The 21,641-nt window shown below is 45.9% G+C and overlaps 1 protein-coding gene across 4 annotated transcripts in view; it reads left to right on the top strand.

Annotated features, from left to right (window-relative positions):
* TFB1M (transcription factor B1, mitochondrial) overlaps window positions 1–21,641 on the top strand; it is a 398,859-nt gene that overhangs the window by 64,708 nt on the left and 312,510 nt on the right. For all 4 annotated transcript variants that reach the window (XM_063917706.1, XM_063917709.1, XM_063917708.1 and 1 more), the window contains one exon: window positions 7,827–7,962. In XM_063917706.1, coding sequence (XP_063773776.1) covers window positions 7,827–7,962 — 136 coding nt within the window. The remainder of the gene's footprint in view (window positions 1–7,826; window positions 7,963–21,641) is intronic.

Genomic DNA, 21,641 nt, shown 5'->3' on the forward strand with positions numbered 1-21,641 from the left:
GTACCTCAGATTTGTGGTACAGGATTGCCATTACCAATTCCAGATGCTGCCGTTTGGACTCTCCACGGCACCGAGGGTATTTACCAAGGTTATGGCGGAAATGATGATACTCCTTCGAAAAAAGGGAGTTTTAATTATCCCATACTTGGACGATCTCCTAATAAAGGCACGATCCAAGGAACAGTTGTTAGTGGGAGTAGCACTATCTCAGGAAGTGCTGAGCCAGCACGGTTGGATTCTGAATATCCCAAAGTCACAGCTGGTCCCCACGACACGTCTAATGTTCCTGGGAATGATTCTGGACACGGCCCAGAAAAAAGTGTTTCTCCCGGAGGAGAAAGCCAGGGAGTTGTCTTCTCTAGTCAGAGACCTCCTAAAACCAAAACAGGTATCGGTGCATCACTGCACGCGGGTCCTGGGAAAGATGGTAGCTTCTTACGAAGCAATTCCATTCGGCAGGTTCCATGCCAGAATCTTTCAGTGGGACCTGTTGGACAAGTGGTCCGGATCGCATCTTCAGATGCATCGTTTAATAACCCTGTCTCCACGAACCAGGGTGTCTCTTCTGTGGTGGCTGCACAGTGCTCATCTTCTGGAGGGCCGCAGATTCGGCATACAGGACTGGGTCCTGGTGACCACGGATGCCAGCCTACGAGGCTGGGGGGCAGTCACAAAGGGAAGAAATTTCCAAGGACTATGGTCAAGTCAGGAGACTGCCCTTCACATAAATATTCTGGAACTAAGGGCCATTTACAATGCCCTAAGTCAAGCAAAATCCCTGCTCCTACACCAGCCGGTGCTGATCCAGTCAGACAACATCACGGCAGTCGCCCATGTGAATCGACAGGGCGGCACAAGAAGCAGGACGGCGATGGCAGAAGCCACAAAAATTCTCCGATGGGCGGAGAATCATGTACTAGCACTGTCAGCAGTGTTTATCCCGGGAGTGGACAACTGGGAAGCAGTCTTTCTCAGCAGGCACGACCTCCACCCGGGAGAGTGGGGACTTCATCCAGAAGTCTTCCAAATGATTGTAAATCAATGGGGTCGTCCACAGGTGGACATGATGGCGTCCCGCATAAACAAAAAACTAGAGAAGTATTGCGCCAGGTCAAGAGACCCTCAGGCGATAGCGGTGGACGCCCTAGTGACACCGTGGGTGTACCGGTCAGTGTATGTGTTCCCTCCTCTACCTCTCATACCAAAGGTACTGAGAATAATAAGAAAGCGAGGAGTAAACACAATTCTCGTGGTTCCGGATTGGCCAAGAAGAGCGTGGTACCCGGAACTTCAAGAGATGATCTCAGAGGACCCTTGGTCCCTGCCGCTCAGACAGGACCTGCTACAGCAGGGCCCCTGTCTGTTCCAAGACTTACCGCGGCTGCGTTTGACGGCATGGCGGTTGAACGCCGGATCCTGAAGGAAAAGGGCATTCCGGAGGAAGTCATTCCTACGCTTATTAAAGCCAGGAAAGATGTTACGGCAAAACATTATCACCGCATATGGCGGAAATATGTTGCATGGTGCGAAGCCAAAAAGGCCCCAACAGAGGAATTTCAACTGGGTCGATTTCTGCATTTCCTGCAAGCAGGAGTGAATATGGGCCTAAAACTAGGCTCCATTAAAGTACAGATCTCGGCTCTGTCGATTTTCTTTCAAAAGGAACTAGCTTCAGTACCTGAAGTTCAGACATTTGTGAAAGGAGTGCTGCATATTCAGCCCCCATTTGTGCCTCCTGTGGCACCTTGGGATCTCAACGTGATGTTGAATTTCTTGAAATCACATTGGTTTGAGCCACTAAAAACCGTGGATCTGAAATATCTAACGTGGAAAGTGGTCATGTTATTGGCCCTGGCATCAGCCAGGCGAGTGTCAGAATTGGCGGCTTTATCATGTAAAAGCCCTTATCTGATTTTTCATATGGATAGGGCAGAATTGAGGACTCGCCCCCAGTTTCTCCCTAAGGTGGTGTCAGCGTTTCACCTGAACCAGCCTATTGTGGTGCCTGCGGCTACTAAGGATTTGGAGGACTCCAAGTTGCTAGACGTTGTCAGGGCCCTGAAAATATATGTTTCCAGGACGGCTGGAGTCAGGGGCAAACACGTTTGCAAAATTCTATAAATTTGGTACCCTGGCTGAGGAGGACCTGGAGTTCTCTCATTCGGTGCTGCAGAGTCGTCCGCACTCTCCCGCCCGTTTGGGAGCTTTGGTATAATCCCCATGGTCCTTACGGAGTTCCCAGCATCCACTAGGACGTTAGAGAAAATAAGAATTTACTCACCGGTAATTCTGTTTCTCGTAGTCCGTAGTGGATGCTGGGCGCCCATCCCAAGTGAGGTCTATCTGCAATACTTGTACATAGTTATTGTTAACTAAATCGGGTTATTGTTGAGCCATCTGTTGAGAGGCTCTATCCTTTCATACTGTTAACTGTGTTTCATATCACGAGTTGTTCGGTGTGATTGGTGTGGCTGGTATGAGTCTTACCCGGGATTCAAAATCCTTCCTTATTGTGTACGCTCGTCCGGGCACAGTACCTAACTGAGGCTTGGAGGAGGGTCATAGTGGGAGGAGCCAGTGCACACCAGGTAGTCTAAGATCTTTCTAGAGTGCCCAGCCTCCTTCGGAGCTCGCTATTCCCCATGGTCCTTACGGAGTTCCCAGCATCCACTACGGACTACGAGAAACAGAATTACCGGTGAGTAAATTCTTATTTTTTCCAACTCATTGACACTGCCGGTCCCAAATTCCTTGCCAGATCTGGGTCATTAAGTAATAAAGGCCAGTGTTTGTTAATTATCCCCCTTATCTCCTTCCATTCCTGGCAGAAATCCCCAACAAATCGTATCTCGGGTTTCTTTGCGTCCTTCAGCTGTGTTGATCTCTTACTCTCCTGAAGGATAAGTGAACGCCTGTCAGTGTGGAGGAGGGTTCTACTAGCTTTTTTAATGCACCTCATACTGTATCCTCTCTCTCGCAATCTCCCTGTAAGTTCTTTACTCTTGATTTTGTATATCTCATCGTCCGAGCAATTCCGTCTCAGTCTGAGAAATTCGCCCCTGGGTATATTCTGGACTGTGGCAGGAAGATGCGAGAGGGAGAATACAGTATGAGATGCATTAAAAAAGCTAGTAGAACCCTCCTCCACACTGACAGGCGTTCACTTATCCTTCAGGTGAGTAAGAGATCAACACAGCTGAAGGACGCAAAGAAACCCGAGATACGATTTGTTGGGTATTTCTGCCAGGAATGGAAGGAGATAAGGGGGATAATTAACAAACACTGGCCTTTATTACTTAATGACCCAGATCTGGCAAGGAATTTGGGACCGGCAGTGTCAATGAGTTGGAAAAAATCACCTAATATAGGTGATAAGTTGGTCAAGAGCCACTTTTGCCGCTTTCCAAAACGGGAAAGTAAAATTAAAGGTACATATCCCTGTGGATCCTGCGCAGTTTGTGCACATGTCGTAACAAGACCAAACGTCACAGACAGGGAAGGGAATGATCTCAAAATACATGAGTTCTCTAACTGCCAGACCTCTAATGTCATCTATTGCATACAATGCCCATGCAAGATGCTATATGTAGGAATGACCACCAGAATGGTCAAAACCCGCATATTAGAGCACATGGGCAACATAAGAAATGTGGAAACGGACCAAATGAGATTCAGACAGATAACATCGGTAGCCAGACATTTCCAACGACGACACTCCAAGTCTCCACGTGAACTCAAATTCTTCTGCCTTGAGAGATTACGAATGGGCATTAGGGGAGGAGATCCCTTTAGGGAACTACAAAAACTGGAAAGTAAATGGATCTTTAAGTTGAATTCTATGATACCTAAAGGCCTGAATGAGAATATTAATTATGGGGCTTTTCTTCCCATATGATCAACTGTATAGTGGCCTAATTATTCTCCTGTACCGCATCAGGATCTCTTCTCCCTCCTATTACTATTTGTCTCTCACACTTAGTGGCCCAATCTCTCTCTTTTTTCCTGTATTGTTTCAGGTTTTTTTCTCCCTACCCCTTTTCCCTGTGCCCTCATAGCTTACCATTCTTTCTATTTATTATTTTTTATATATTCCGGTTAGGAGTACCAACCTGATAAAAATATCAATTTTTATTATCATAGCTGCCTCTTTTTCCCATCTCAGTTAAGTAAGTATTCATTATGTTTCACCACATACTTTATCACATTAATTCACTTATCTTTATTACATGTCTTTATGTTTATATAGTCACAATATTTACTTGAGGTATAAATTATTTATCTCATTTATTTACTATCTGTGTATAGTATAATTCCCTTATACTTTAGCTTTTGTCTTTTCTCTCTTTTATTCACTCAATTTGTCAAACAATACTCTTAAATTTAGGTCTTTATATATTTTTCTCACTTTGTTTATTTCATGCATCACCATTCTTACACTACTTTTTATTTAAGCATATTATTCACATAAACATCTGATCACAATGTTTCTCAGCTCACAGTAATTCTATCTTCACTGCACTTACTATACATCAAACAGGGGTAGCCCAACATATTATAGTATTCACCTATTTATGTGGATATACATCAGCAGGGGTTCGATATAGTGGCGCACCTAAAGATATTATTATCTGGTACAACTTTCTCAATTAAATGCTGTTTTCTCTTTTTTTCCATAATATGAAATTATCGTTTGAAACGATAGCTTATTTCTGTTATTATGATAAACTACTGCCTATTTTATCATTTGATATGTTCAAGATACATTTACTACTGACATTCACCATTATGCTGACACCTATCATAATATCAAATGTATAGGACGGTTTATTTCATGCACCGTCCCTTCATTTATCGCATTAATAATTTAAAAAAATTATTAAAAATTATAACTAATAATAATAGATTTACTTTGGTTCAACTTGGTGCAACTTTATAAATATTGTCAATGATATCAGCACGGTTTTTTGGTGCAAAGTGATCACAAATTAGGGACGATTATATACAGCCTTAGTTAATTGTACTGATTAGTATGTTGCATCTGCTTTAAATACTGCCCACCTCCATATGGTGCTACTGATGTGATCAAGCTTAACGTGAAACGTACGTCATCAATCATCAGCGGGACTGTGACGTACAGGACACACGGAGGAACGGGAATCCTACCCGACCCGGCGTCCAGCTCCCGCAGCGTCTTCTTACACGCCAATACAGCTCAGACAGCGCTTAATAATCAGCGGGACAAGAACGTACAGGACACACGGAGGTGAGGGAATTTACCCGACCCGACGTCCAGCTCCCGCAGCGTTTTTTCCACACGCTGACCGCGCATAGGATGTGCAGCATCGACGGGGGTATAAGAATTCGACCCCTCTCGGCGTCCCTTGGAGAGCGCTCAGGACGGATATCACCAGCGGGACTGGGACACATAGGATACACACGGGTACAGGAATCTTACCCGACCCGGCGTCTAGTTCCCGCAGCGTCCTCATATACGCTGACATATCTCAGACAGCGCTCAGGACGTGCAGCATCTATGAGGATATAGAAATCCTACCCTTCCAGGCATCCCTCTGACAGCGCTAAGGACGGTTAATAACTACGGAGGCACGGGAATTCTACCCGATTTGACGTTTACCTCTACAGTGGCTTCCTACATGCCGATTCAGCATTGATTGCGCTCAGAACGACACGCTTGATAAGGAAGCTTACAGGTATTTCAGAGCTGCCCTCTCATCCACTGCTCCATATCTACGCACTCCTCCTGCAATGTGTTTTCACAACAGGGGAGGGGGGATATAGAGCGTGGACAGCAGAAGTAGCTCGCACTACTCTGTCCTTTCAGTCTCCAGGTAAACGGTATTTTCCCCGCTCTCATTGTACCATTCACTACCCAGGTACGCCTGAGTATATGGAACAACAGTAGAAAGGGAAACCGTTTATATACTCCTGGGACTCTTTATCTTTTAGTTACCATACCTATCAATGTTTGGAATTCCTGGACACCATTAAATTAAGTTACATCATATAACTTTTGCTACACAGGGTTACATGGATATCAATGTGAGTGACAACGCAGTCATTCACTTACAAGAGAGATAGGTGCTATAATCAATACAATTTATGTTTCTGAAAATTCAGATATCTCTATATGTAATAATCATCTTGTTATCAGAAATAGTTGTCAAACCAACATTTTGGTGCAGATTTTATGCTCATAGTTGACATATATGTTTGATGAGGCGGAGTATTTTGCACGACGTTATTACCATATATACGTGATTTATGAGCAAGATGTTATGCTACATATGATTGATAAATTTCTATTACAGATTTAGAGACAGTATTAATATTATCTGTTCTCTTATACTGATGGTCCTTTTCGTTACAATTGTATCCTGTCACTGTGGATACATGAACACGTATCAAATTACATCTGCACAGTCACTGCAGTCTGAACAATAGACTGGCAGACTAAGTGTATATATGTTACAAAACACATTTATACTGTTTCCTCTTGCATTCCAAAGATGAGAACCTGTTAGGAACAGGGGTTCCTTTAGAGTCAATTTAGGTATCCGCAAATTATTTCTTAATTGAATATAATATTACCAGAATACAGCGCATAATTTCTCCTTACCATAACAGTAACCATATATCTTTAATAGTGGCTACCGTCTGAGCTATGTTCGTGATTACAAACTAATATAGTTTCGTTAACGGGTGATATAGAAAACCGTTATAACAATTAGTATTAATAGTAATATATCACTAAGCTTGACATACTACTTTATTTGTTCTTAACAGATAGAAATGGTATTTACCATCCATTATTAGTAATTTAGTGTATAATCTTATAGGTGTTTACTCTCAGGTTATCAAATATACTCACTAGCCTGGCTATAGAGTTTTATTTTAAACATATGTAATAAAAGCTAAATTTTATAGATTATAATCATTTCAAAAGAGTGCGCCACACACTAAGCTCCTTCTAGTGCAGTACCCACTAGTGGTCTACACTAATAACCTTTAGAAAAATTATTATACCCCATGGTACTAATGTGGACCCCAGCATATTCTACGGCAGTGTTTTTCAAACACTGTGCCGTGGCACACTAGTGTGCCTTGAGTAGTCTGCAGGTGTACCGCTATAGAAGCAGAGCCAGGCCCGTCAGTGTTTTGCTGCTACTGAGGCCCTGGAACGATCAAAACTGGTGGGTTTAGTGGTGCAGAGCCAGTTGTAATTTTGGGCCCGGGCAGTGTTGGGCTCTTCTGGCTTTCTCAGATGTGGCTCAGGCGTTACCTATGGATAAGCTGTGACATGACATCCTAGGACAGGCAACTACACCATGCATCACCTTTATATTTGAGTGTGCCTAGGCAATATTTAAATCTTGTTCGGTGTTTCGCAAGTTGTAAAAGGTTGAAAATCTGTGCTCTACGGACAACGAGAAAAGTATTTACCGGTAGGTAATTAAAATCCTATTATTAGTGTTCCTATAAATATATTTAGCATTTTTTAGTTAAATTATCGGAAACCATTTAAAAAATAATGTGGCTACTTTGCCTTTAACTGCAAGACTGATTTTGGCTTCTTGTTTGTCCCAAAAAGAGTCAAGGTAAAGTACCACCGTATTTTGTGTCAGATGTTTTTAAATAAAATGTTTCTCAACTGTTTGCAAAATGTCATCTTTATTTTCTAAAATTATTATAAAAGATTGTGACCCATGATCATGTAGGATGCTACTATCTGAAAAGTGTTGCAGTTGTGATTTATTTGGTTTTACAATGAACGCAATTAATATTTCTCTGGATTTTGTTTATTTCAGTTTCTGAATGTTTCAGGAAAGATGTCCTTGTTTCGTCTACCACCCGTACCAACTATTAGGGAGATTATCCAACTTTACAATTTAAGAGCTGAAAAACAGCTTTCTCAAAATTTTTTGCTGGATCTGAGACTTACAGGTAGGTTCTGTCAATTGTTTCAAAGTTGGCTTGCTTGTTTGTTTTTAGAAGTAAGAATTAGTGTGTTTAAGCTGAACAGTATTTGTTTATGTCTTCACAATGTCTTCATGGGTGCAAGTTAATGCTGCAACATTACAGCAGCCTGAACTTGCACAAAACGGATCCTTTTGGCTGCAAGCAAAATTGTGTGAATTTGGGTTGAGAGCAGGGCGTCAGATGCAGTGCCGTTGCCAGTGGTTTAACGCCTCAGCAATGGCAACTCACACCCTTTATGGCAGGCATGTCCAAACTGCGGCCCTCCAGATGTTGTGAAACTACATATCCCAGCATGCCCTGACACAGTTTTGCTGTCAGAGAATGCTAAAGCTGTGTCAGGGCATGCTGGGATGTGTAGTTTCTCAACAGCTGGAGGGCCGCAGTTTGGACATGCCTGCTTTATGGGTAATGAGATTGACCCCTTAGTATGTTACTAAGAGGTTCATATCACAGGTACTTTTATAAGACTATGAAGTACTTCTGCTGAGTTACTGTTTACTGTTCTTTTTGCTGATGGTTGAATGGAAAATATATATATATTTTCTACTTTGGGGGAGATGCCTTTTAAGATTTTTTAAATGCAAGTCCCTGCTTCACCCATTATTGATGCCAAGCAGGGCCAATAACCAATGTAATGCATTAAAAATGCATTTGCCAAAGAGGGAGATTGTTTACTCGCCATTCCAGCAAATCACATTATCCATTTTTTAGTGTCTGTGACAGGTGCCCGCAGTGAGTCTGCACATGCGCTGGTCTGAACTAAAGGAAGTAAATGTGCCAGCATCGGAGGATGGAGCCTTTATTAGTTTTTGTTTGCACAATCTCTGACACATGCAGCTATTGGAGCACTTAGTGCCACAGACCATTCATAAATACAGAATTCCTGATTAGCACCTTATCTAGGTTTAGTTGCGCAGATAATGATGGGTGAACATAGTGTCTTCATCATTCTGAACATTTTCTATCTTTACTATATGCAGGGAAGTGGTAACTGCTGCACATAACATGCTCCTTTACCGCAAATACATTTAACATACTTTCATACCTTTGCCCCTTTGTTTTTCGCTGCTTCCATATAAAACAATGTTGACATGTTACTTGTTTGTACAGAAGTGAGTATCTATAGTTATCACAGAAGTACATATCATATATCATACATTCATTGGTATGTCCTATAAACGGTTTAGTCTAATAAACGGTATATAGTAGGCAACATAAAAAGAGGCGATAGGACCATCATTTGCAATATGAAAAAGGAAACCTCTGCATCACATTAAGAAACTGATGCCAGTGAATATCACTAAAACTTAGTTTGGATTTCCCCCCAGACTGCTGCATTAACCTTTCACAAGCAATGCTAAGAATTAATACTTGCTAAAGAGGATAAAATCTCTAAAATCTTATGAAATATACTGTAGAACTACATCATTATCCTAATAACAGCTACCCACTCACTATAAGGACATGCATGTTCCAATCCATTCTGAAGAGAGCATACATATATTCATTGCCATATGTAGTGTAAAAGTAGAAGCTAATGTCACATATTTTTATATTTATAGGGTACAGAGTCATTGTAGATATTTGAACATGTTTGTTTTATAGTTATTATGCATTCTGCTGCGGAGTACACTGAGCTCCACAAGGATTCACATCAGGGTGTAGAGTAGGATCTTGATCCGAGGCACCAACAGGCTCAAAACTTTTGGCTGTTCCCAAGATGCTCAGCGCCGCCTCCTCTATAACCCCGCCTCCATGCACAGGGAGCTCAGTTTGTAAGTTGGTGCCATGCAGTATGCAGGCACTTAACAGGGGGCTGCCTCAGGCAGCCTATTCAGAGCTTCATTTTTAAAGAACAGAAAAAGATTCTTGTTCAGAATACTACCAGGGCTGCAGCAGGCAAAGTCTCATAGACTTCCCTGCGTGCAGCTCCATCGCCCCCAGCGGCGCTGTATACTCCTGCGTCCTGGTTGCCGGGTCACTGCAGCAAAGGCTCCGGTTTCTTCTAAAAGGTCAGTCACACACGCCGACCTCCCGGATCGTGGGGCCGCAGACAAGGAGTAGGGAAGGAGCTTCTGTGCCCGCACTTTACTGCAATCCAGCGAGGCCGTAAGAGACGGGCCGCCCCCGCGCTGGCGTGGACACATAATACTGGGCAGCCGCTCCACTAGCCACCAGGGACGTTCATGGGCACAGGTCAGGTTTTTTTTTTTCATATTAACCCCGTTTTCACTAGGGATGTGCACTTGAAATTTTTCGGGTTTTGGTTTTGGGTTCGGTTCCGCGGCCGTGTTTTGGGTTCGACCGCGTTTTGGCAAAACCTCACCGAATTTTTTTTGTCGGATTCGGGTGTGTTTTGGATTCGGGTGTTTTTTTCAAAAAAACCCTAAAAAACAGCTTAAATCATAGAATTTGGGGGTCATTTTGATCCCAAAGTATTATTAACCTCAAAAACCATAATTTCCACTCATTTTCAGTCTATTCTGAATACCTCACACCTCACACCTCACAATATTATTTTTAGTCCTAAAATTTGCACCGAGGTCGCTGGATGACTAAGCTAAGCGACCCTAGTGGCCGACACAAACACCTGGCCCATCTAGGAGTGGCACTGCAGTGTCACGCAGGATGGCCCTTCCAAAAAACACTCCCCAAACAGCACATGACGCAAAGAAGAAAAAAAGAGGCGCAATGAGGTAGCTGTGTGAGTAAGCTAAGCGACCCTAGTGGCCGACACAAACACCTGGCCCATCTAGGAGTGGCACTGCAGTGTCACGCAGGATGGCCCTTCCAAAAAACACTCCCCAAACAGCACATGACGCAAAGAAGAAAAAAAGAGGCGCAATGAGGTAGCTGTGTGAGTAAGCTAAGCGACCCTAGTGGCCGACACAAACACCTGGCCCATCTAGGAGTGGCACTGCAGTGTCACGCAGGATGGCCCTTCCAAAAAACACTCCCCAAACAGCACATGACGCAAAGAAGAAAAAAAGAGGCGCAATGAGGTAGCTGTGTGAGTAAGCTAAGCGACTCTAGTGGCCGACACAAACACCTGGCCCATCTAGGAGTGGCACTGCAGTGTCACGCAGGATGGCCCTTCCAAAAAACACCCCCCAAACAGCACATGACGCAAAGAAGAAAAAAAGAGGCGCAATGAGGTAGCTGTGTGAGTAAGATAAGCGACCCTAGTGGCCGACACAAACACCTGGCCCATCTAGGAGTGTCACTGCAGTGTCACGCAGGATGGCCCTTCCAAAAAACACTCCCCAAACAGCACATGACGCAAAGAAGAAAAAAAGAGGCGCAATGAGGTAGCTGTGTGAGTAAGCTAAGCGACCCTAGTGGCCGACACAAACACCTGGCCCATCTAGGAGTGGCACTGCAGTGTCACGCAGGATGGCCCTTCCAAAAAACACTCCCCAAACAGCACATGACGCAAAGAAGAAAAAAAGAGGCGCAATGAGGTAGCTGTGTGAGTAAGATAAGCGACCCTAGTGGCCGACACAAACACCTGGCCCATCTAGGAGTGGCACTGCAGTGTCACGCAGGATGGCCCTTCCAAAAAACACTCCCCAAACAGCACATGACGCAAAGAAGAAAAAAAGATGCGCAATGAGGTAGCTGTGAGTAAGCTAAGCGACCCTAGTGGCCGACACAAACACCTGGCCCATCTAGGAGTGGCACTGCAGTGTCACGCAGGATGGCCCTTCCAAAAAACACTCCCCAAACAGCACATGACGCAAAGAAGAAAAAAAGAGGCGCAATGAGGTAGCTGTGTGAGTAAGATAAGCGACCCTAGTGGCCGACACAAACACCTGGCCCATCTAGGAGTGGCACTGCAGTGTCACGCAGGATGGCCCTTCCAAAAAACACTCCCCAAACAGCACATGACGCAAAGAAGAAAAAAAAGAGGCGCAATGAGGTAGCTGTGTGAGTAAGCTAAGCGACCCTAGTGGCCGACACAAACACCTGGCCCATCTAGGAGTGGCACTGCAGTGTCACGCAGGATGGCCCTTCCAAAAAACACTCCCCAAACAGCACATGACGCCAAGAAGAAAAAAATAGGCGCAATGAGGTAGCTGTGTGAGTAAGATAAGCGACCCTAGTGGCCGGCACAAACACCTGGCCCATCTAGGAGTGGCACTGCAGTGTCACGCAGGATGGCCCTTCCAAAAAACACTCCCCAAACAGCACATGACGCAAAGAAGAAAAAAAGAGGCGCAATGAGGTAGCTGTGTGAGTAAGCTAAGCGACCCTAGTGGCCGACACAAACACCTGGCCCATCTAGGAGTGGCACTGCAGTGTCACGCAGGATGGCCCTTCCAAAAAACACTCCCCAAACAGCACATGACGCAAAGAAGAAAAAAAGAGGCGCAATGAGGTAGCTGTGTGAGTAAGATAAGCGACCCTAGTGGCCGACACAAACACCTGGCCCATCTAGGAGTTGCACTGCAGTGTCACGCAGGATGGCCCTTCCAAAAAACACTCCCCAAACAGCACATGACGCAAATAAAAATGAAAGAAAAAAGAGGTGCAAGATGGAATTGTCCTTGGGCCCTCCCACCCACCCTTATGTTGTATAAACAGGACATGCACACTTTAACCAACCCATCATTTCAGTGACAGGGTCTGCCACACGACTGTGACTGAAATGACGGGTTGGTTTGGACCCCCACCGAAAAAGAAGCAATTAATCTCTCCTTGCACAAACTGGCTCTACAGAGGCAAGATGTCCACCTCATCATCATCCTCCGATATATCACCGTGTACATCCCGCTCCTCACAGATTATCAATTCGTCCCCACTGGAATCCACCATCTCAGCTCCCTGTGTACTTTGTGGAGGCAATTGCTGCTGGTCAATGTCTCCACGGAGGAATTGATTATAATTCATTTTAATGAACATCATCTTCTCCACATTTTCTGGAAGTAACCTCGTACGCAGATTGCTGACAAGGTGAGCGGCGGCACTAAACACTCTTTCGGAGTACACACTTGTGGGAGGGCAACTTAGGTAGAATAAAGCCAGTTTGTGCAAGGGCCTCCAAATTGCCTCTTTTTCCTGCCAGTATAAGTACGGACTGTCTGACGTGCCTACTTGGATGCGGTCACTCATATAATCCTCCACCATTCTTTCAATGGTGAGAGAATCATATGCAGTGACAGTAGACGACATGTCCGTAATCGTTGTCAGGTCCTTCAGTCCGGACCAGATGTCAGCATCAGCAGTCGCTCCAGACTGCCCTGCATCACCGCCAGCGGGTGGGCTCGGAATTCTGAGCCTTTTCCTCGCACCCCCAGTTGCGGGAGAATGTGAAGGAGGAGATGTTGACAGGTCGCGTTCCGCTTGACTTGACAATTTTGTCACCAGCAGGTCTTTGAACCCCAGCAGACTTGTGTCTGCCGGAAAGAGAGATCCAAGGTAGGTTTTAAATCTAGGATCGAGCACGGTGGCCAAAATGTAGTGCTCTGATTTCAACAGATTGACCACCCGTGAATCCTTGTTAAGCGAATTAAGGGCTCCATCCACAAGTCCCACATGCCTAGCGGAATCGCTCCCTTTTAGCTCCTCCTTCAATGCCTCCAGCTTCTTCTGCAAAAGCCTGATGAGGGGAATGACCTGACTCAGGCTGGCAGTGTCTGAACTGACTTCACGTGTGGCAAGTTCAAAAGGTTGCAGAACCTTGCACAATGTTGAAATCATTCTCCACTGCGCTTGAGACAGGTACATTCCACCTCCTATATCGTGCTCAATTGTATAGGCTTGAATGGCCTTTTGCTGCTCCTCCAACCTCTGAAGCATATAGAGGGTTGAATTCCACCTCGTTACCACTTCTTGCTTCAGATGATGGCAGGGCAGGTTCAGGCGTTTTTGTTGGTGCTCCAGTCTTCTGTACGTGGTGCCTGTACGCCGAAAGTGTCCCGCAATTCTTCTGGCCACCGACAGCATCTCTTGCACGCCCCTGTCGTTTTTTAAAAAATTCTGCACCACCAAATTCAAGGTATGTGCAAAACATGGGACGTGCTGGAATTTGCCCATATTTAATGCACACACAATATTGCTGGCGTTGTCCGATGCCACAAATCCACAGGAGAGTCCAATTGGGGTAAGCCATTCCGCGATGATCTTCCTCAGTTGCGTAAGAGGTTTTCAGCTGTGTGCGTATTCTGGAAACCGGTGATACAAAGCGTAGCCTGCCTAGGAAAGAGTTGGCGTTTGCGAGATGCTGCCGCTGCTGTTCTTGCGGCGGGAGTCCATACATCTACCCAGTGGGCTGTCACAGTCATATAGTCCTGACCCTGCCCTGCTCCACTTGTCCACATGTCCGTGGTTAAGTGGACATTGGGTACAACTGCATTTTTTAGGACACTGGTGAGTCTTTTTCTGACGTCCATGTACATTCTCGGTATCGCCTGCCTAGAGAAGTGGAACCTAGATGGTATTTGGTAACGGGGGCACACTGCCTCAAGAAATTGTCTAGTTCCCTGTGAACTAACGGCGGATACCGGACGCATGTCTAACACCAACATAGTTGTCAAGGCCTCAGTTATCCGCTTTGCAACAGGATGACTGCTGTGATATTTCATCTTCCTCGCAAAGGACTGTTGGACAGTCAATTGCTTGGTGGAAGTAGTAAAAGTGGGCTTACGACTTCCCCTCTGGGATGACCATCGACTCCCAGCAGCAACAACAGCAGCGCCAGCAGCAGTAGGCGTTACACGCAAGGATGCATCGGAGGAATCCCAGGCAGGAGAGGACTCGTCAGAATTGCCAGTGACATGGCATGCAGGACTATTGGCATTCCTGGGGAAGGAGGAAATTGACACTGAGGGAGTTGGTGGGGTGGTTTGCGTGAGCTTGGTTACAAGAGGAAGGGATTTACTGGTCAGAGGACTGCTTCCGCTGTCGCCCAAAGTTTTTGAACTTGTCACTGACTTATTATGAATGCGCTGCAGGTGACGTATAAGGGAGGATGTTCCGAGGTGGTTAACGTCCTTACCCCTACTTATTACAGCTTGACAAAGGCAACACACGGCTTGACAAATGTTGTCCGCATTTCTGGTGAAATACTTCCACACCGAAGAGCTGATTTTTTTGGTATTTTCACCAGGCATGTCAACGGCCCTATTCCTCCCACGGACAACAGGTGTCTCCCCGGGTGCCTGACTTAAACAAACCACCTCACCATCAGAATCCTCCTGGTCAATTTCCTCCCCAGCGTCAGCAACACCCATATCCTCCTCATCCTGGTGTACTTCAACACTGACATCTTCAATCTGACTATCAGGAACTGGACTGCGGGTGCTCCTTCCAGCACTTGCAGGGGGCGTGCAAATGGTGGAAGGCGCATGCTCTTCACGTCCAGTGTTGGGAAGGTCAGGCATCGCAACCGACACAATTGGACTCTCCTTGTGGATTTGGGATTTCGAAGAACGCACAGTTCTTTGCGGTGCTTTTGCCAGCTTGAGTCTTTTCAGTTTTCTAGCGAGAGGCTGAGTGCTTCCATCCTCATGTGAAGCTGAACCACTAGCCATGAACATAGGCCAGGGCCTCAGCCGTTCCTTGCCACTCCGTGTGGTAAATGGCATATTGGCAAGTTTACGCTTCTCCGACGACTATTTTATTTTAGATTTTGGAGTCCTTTTTGTACTGATATTTGGTGTTTTGGATTTTACATGCTCTGTACTATGACATTGGGCATCGGCCTTGGCAGACGACGTTGCTGGCATTTCATCGTCTCGGCCATGACTAGTGGCAGCAGCTTCAGCACGAGGTGGAAGTGGATCTTGATCTTTCCCTAATTTTGGAACCTCAACATTTTTGTTCTCCATATTTTAATAGGCACAACTAAAAGGCACCTCAGGTAAACAATGGAGATGGATGGATACTAGTATACTTATGGATGGACGAGCGACTGCCGACACAGAGGTAGCTACAGCCGTGGACTACCGTACTGTGTCTGCTGCTAATATAGACTGGATGATAATGAGATGAAATCAATATATATATATATATATATATATATATATATATATATATATATATATATCACTAGTACTGCAGCCGGACAGGTATATATATATATATTTATTATGTAATGACTGATGACGGACCTGCTGGACACTGTCAGCTCAGCAGCACCGCAGACTGCTACAGTAAGCTACTATAGTAGTATGTATAAAGAAGAAAGAAAAAATAAAACCACGGGTAGGTGGTATACAATTATGGATGGACGAGCGACTGCCGACACAGAGGTAGCTACAGCCGTGGACTACCGTACTGTGTCTGCTGCTAATATAGACTGGATGATAAGGAGATGAAATTAATATATATATATATATATATATATATATATATATATATATATATAATATCACTAGTACTGCAGCCGGACAGGTATATATATTTATTATGTAATGACTGATGACAGACCTGCTGGACACTGTCAGCTCAGCAGCACCGCAGACTGCTACAGTAAGCTACTATAGTAGTATGTATAAAGAAGAAAAAAAAAACCACGGGTAGGTGGTATACAATTATGGATGGACGAGCGACTGCCGACACAGAGGTAGCTACAGCCGTGGACTACCGTACTGTGTCTGCTGCTAATATAGACTGGATGATAATGAGATGAAATCAATATATATATATATAATATCACTAGTACTGCAGCCGGACAGGTATATATATATATTTATTATGTAATGACTGATGACGGACCTGCTGGACACTGTCAGCTCAGCAGCACCGCAGACTGCTACAGTAAGCTACTATAGTAGTATGTATAAAGAAGAAAGAAAAAAAAAAAAACCACTGGTAGGTGGTATACAATTATGGATGGACGAGCGACTGCCGACACAGAGGTAGCTACAGCCGTGGACTACCGTACTGTGTCTGCTGCTAATATAGACTGGATGATAAGGAGATGAAATCAATATATATGTATATATATAATATCACTAGTACTGCAGCCGGACAGGTATATATATTTATTATGTAATGACTGATGACGGACCTGCTGGACACAGTCAGCTCAGCAGCACCGCAGACTGCTACAGTAAGCTACTATAGTAGTATGTATAAAGAAGAAAGAAAAAAAAAAAACCACGGGTAGGTGGTATACAATATTATATATATATTATATACAATTATATATATATATATATATATTAAACTGGTGGTGACTGGTGGTCAGGTCACTGGTCACACTATCAGCAACTTGCAAGTAGTACTCCTAAGCAGACAATCACAATATATATTATACTGGTGGTCAGTGTGGTCACAATGGCAGTGTGGCACTCTGGCAGCAAAAGTGTGCACTGTACGTTATATGTACTCCTGAGTCCTGCTCTCAGACTCTAACTGCTCCCCACTGTCAGTGTCTCCCCCACAAGTCAGATAATATACAGTCACACTATCTATCACTTCAGCAAGTAACTACTAGTACTCCTCCTAATGCTCCCCAAAATTACTACTGTGTCTCTCTCTACTGTCTCACTCTCTTCTCTATAAACGGAGAGGACGCCAGCCACGTCCTCTCCCTATGAATCTCAATGCACGTGTGAAAATGGCGGCGACGCGCGGCTCCTTATATAGAATCCGAGTCTTGCGAGAATCCGACAGCGGGATGATGACGTTCGGGCGCGCTCGGGTTAACCCGTGTAAAAAAACACTAAGTTCGGGCGGGTTCGGATTCCGAGGAACCGAACCCGCTCATCCCTAGTTTTCACCGCCAGCAGTACCCGGTGGGGATGCCAGCAGGAGAAGCAGGTCGGACCTGAGGCCCCTCCCACCAGCCCCAGGGTGCCATTTCAGCAATGTTCCCGCCCTGGAGCTGCATATCTCTCCCTCACTCCTGACCAGCGGCCATCGTAGATTGAGCTGAGCTGTCTCTAGGATTGCTGGGGCAAATCCTCCTCTGTAGAACTGCCTGATTGCCAGTGCTGTGTTTCTTACAGGACACTTAAAGTATTCTACGTGTCACTGGGACAGTGTTCGTTAAGAAAGAGTGCATACATTCAGGGTTGTGTGGTACAAACACCCTGTGATATACATCCAGTGTTTACTGTGCTTTGATATATCTATTGTTAACACATATAGCCATACTGAGTATTACTTTATTTCTCATACGTCCTAGAGGATGCTGGGGACTCCAAAAGGACCATGGGGTATAGACGGATCCGCAGGAGCTTGGGCACACTATAAAGACTTAAACTGGGTGTGAACTGGCTCCTCCCTCTATGCCCCTCCCCCAGACCTCAGTTAAACTTTGTGTCCAGGAGTGATGGGTCACACACTAGGGGAGCTCTCCTGAGTTTCTCTAAAATACTTTGTTAGTTTTTTTTATTTTCAGGTAGACCTGCTGGCTACAGGCTCCCTGCATCGTGGGAGTGAGGGGAGAGAAGCAGGACCTACTTCTTCTTAGTTAAAGGCTCTGCTTCTCGGCTACTGGACACCATTAGCTCCAGAGGGTTCGATCACTTGGTGCGCCTAGCTGCTTGTTCCCGGAGCCACGCCGTCCCCCCCTTGCGGAAGCCAGAAGAAAGAAGCCGGGTGAGTATGTGAAGAACAGAAGACTTCAGTAACGGAGGTACAGCGGTCGTGCTGCGCTCCATGCTCCCACACACCAATGGCAGTCACAGGGTGCAGGGCGCTGGGGGGGGGTGGGGGGTTTGCGCCCTGGGCAGCAGGTTACCGTTTTCTTTGCAAGGCTCACATAAAAGCATTTCGGTGCCTGGGCACTGTGTCTCATACCCCCGTCAGCATATTGTAGCGCGCTGCGCGCCATTCCTCCCCGCAGCCAGCTCCCACGGGTGCAGGGCGCTGGGGGGGGAGCGCCCTGGGCAGCATATTACAGGCAGTAAAAGGTTAAAACTGGCGGTGCCGGGGCTCCGTGCCCCGGACCCCGCCAGCATGTTCTAGCGCGCTGCGCTGCGCGCTGCACGCCAGCTCCATGGGTGCAGGGCGCCAGGAGGGGGGGGGGGGCACCCTGGGCTGCATATATGGGTTATAAATGTTAGTCCCCGGCGCCGCACGCGATACTGCCGGTCATAGTGGCGGTCGCGCGCCGGTGCTCCCACACACCAACGTTTTACTTGGCTGCAGGGCGCAGGGGGGGCGCCCTGAACGGCAGTGTTTGTTGATATATAGTGGATTTACACTATATAGGTGTCCAGACTGCATATTTCGGATAAGGGGCGAGAGCGCGCTGGGAAGAGGCGGAGCTTAGTCCTCAGAACGGAGTCAGCGCCATTTTCCTCACATCCCCGCCAGGACGTGCTGTATAGTAAGATGGAGGGGGGGCACAGTGTTTTAATGCTATATGGGTGTCATATAGCATTATGTTTGATAATGGATGCATAATCCTTGCTGTAATACATAAATTCACTGTTTCCCTGTTAGTTTACCCACTATCGGTTAGTCGACACGTGTCGACGGGTGTGGCGGCTCTGTCACGAGCTGTTGTGGGGATAACTGGCGGCTGCGCCGATGCAGTGCGGTACTTGATTCGGAAAATTAAGTATTACCAAGTTGGTGTTTGTGTGCTTAAAACAGTTAACACATTAGGGAAGTCACAGTGGTTTGTGGATGCCCTGTCGGCATCAACGGTATTTCCTGGGTGAAAAATTATCATGCTGTTATTGCCTTGTACCTCTATATATATATATATATATATATATATATATTTATAGGTGTTTGTGGGGGGAGTCTTATCAAATTTGTATTTGTATACTTCCCTCAGACTCCTCGGGGTTCCAAGTTTATTATTTTTTTGGCCCGCTTACTATTCCTTGCTGTCGACATTTACTAAGTTTTATGTCGACCATAGCGTTCCTGGTAGATCCACATCGGGGGCGTGTCAGTACATGATCATACAAATTCACAACACATTACTGTCTCTAGGGATCTGACTGGTCGGGACAATCCACTTGCATATGGGTTATGTCTATATGTTTATATATGTAGATATGGGTTTATATATGCATGATTAGGATATATGTGTTTTATTGTGTATTGCAGGATGTATATCAATGAATGCTGAAATAATGGTATTCTTATCATGTGCTGGTCGCTCTGTTGCTTAAGCTCTAGATTGGCCGTGGCGAGTTGGTTTTCGATCCTCTCAAGGAGTCCGAATATTATTCTCTTCCTGACGCGGAGAGAACTTTATGACAGTCAACTCCTGGTCGACGCAGAGCCCGGTTGCACAGGATCATACACAGGCAGCTAAGTGAAATTTTATTTCTCGTAGTCCGTAGTGGATGCTGGGGACTCCGTAAGGACCATGGGGAATAGCGGCTCCGCAGGAGACTGGGCACAGCTAAGAAAGAATTAGGACTACCTGGTGTGCACTGGCTCCTCCCACTATGACCCTCCTCCAGACTTCAGTTAGAATCCTGTGCCCGGCCGAGCTGGATGCACACTAGGGGCTCTCCTGAGCTCCTAGAAAGAAAGTATATGTTAGGTTTTTTATTTTACAGTGAGATCTGCTGGCAACAGACTCACTGCAGCGAGGGACTAAGGGGAGAAGAAGCGAACCTACCTAACTGGTGGTAGCTTGGGCTTCTTAGGCTACTGGACACCATTAGCTCCAGAGGGATCGACCGCATGGAACCGGCCATTGGTGTTCGGTCCCGGAGCCGCGCCGCCGGCCCCCTTACAGAGCAAGAAGCGAGAAGAAATCCGGAAAATCGGCGGCAGAAGACATCAGTCTTCACCAAGGTAGCGCACAGCACTGCAGCTGTGCGCCATTGCTCCTCATACACACTTCACACTCCGGTCACTGAGGGTGCAGGGCGCTGGGGGGGGGGGGCGCCCTGAGAAGCAATAAATACACCTTGGCTGGCAAATATATCACAATATATAGCCCCAGAGGCTATATATGTGATAAATACCCCTGCCAGAATCCATAAAAAAGCGGGAGAAAAGTCCGCGAAAAAGGGGCGGAGCTATCTCCCTCAGCACACTGGCACCATTTTCTCTTTACAGTGCACCTGGAAGACAGCTCCCCAGGCTCTCCCCTGTAGTTTTCAGGCTCAAAGGGTTAAAAAGAGAGGGGGGGGGCACAAAATTTAGGTGCAATATTGTTATACAAGCAGCTATTGGGGGAAAAATCACTCAGTTATAGTGTTAATCCCTGCATTATATAGCGCTCTGGTGTGTGCTGGCATACTCTCTCTCTGTCTCCCCAAAGGACTTTGTGGGGTCCTGTCCTCAGTCAGAGCATTCCCTGTGTGTGTGCTGTGTGTCGGTACGGCTGTGTCGACATGTGGGATGAGGAAGGTTACGTGGAGGTGGAGCAGAGGCCGATAAATGGGATGTCGTCCCCTGTGGGGCCGACACCAGAGTGGATGGATAGGTGGAAGGTATTAAACGACAATGTCAACTCCTTACAAGGCTGGATGACGTAAACAGCTGTGGGACAGCCGGCTTCTCAGCCCGCGCCTGCCCAGGCGTCTCAAAGGCCATCAGGGGCTCAAAAAAGCGCCCGTTACCTCAGATGGCAGACACAGATGTCGACACGGAGTCTGACTCCAGTGTCGACGAGATTGAGACATATACACAATCCACTAGGAACATCCGTTACATGATCTCGGCAATAAAAAATGTGTTACGCATTTCTGACATGAACCCAAGTACCACAT

The sequence above is a fragment of the Pseudophryne corroboree genome, chromosome 4 (genome assembly GCF_028390025.1).
Source record: "Pseudophryne corroboree isolate aPseCor3 chromosome 4, aPseCor3.hap2, whole genome shotgun sequence".
Classification (NCBI taxonomy): domain Eukaryota; kingdom Metazoa; phylum Chordata; class Amphibia; order Anura; family Myobatrachidae; genus Pseudophryne; species Pseudophryne corroboree.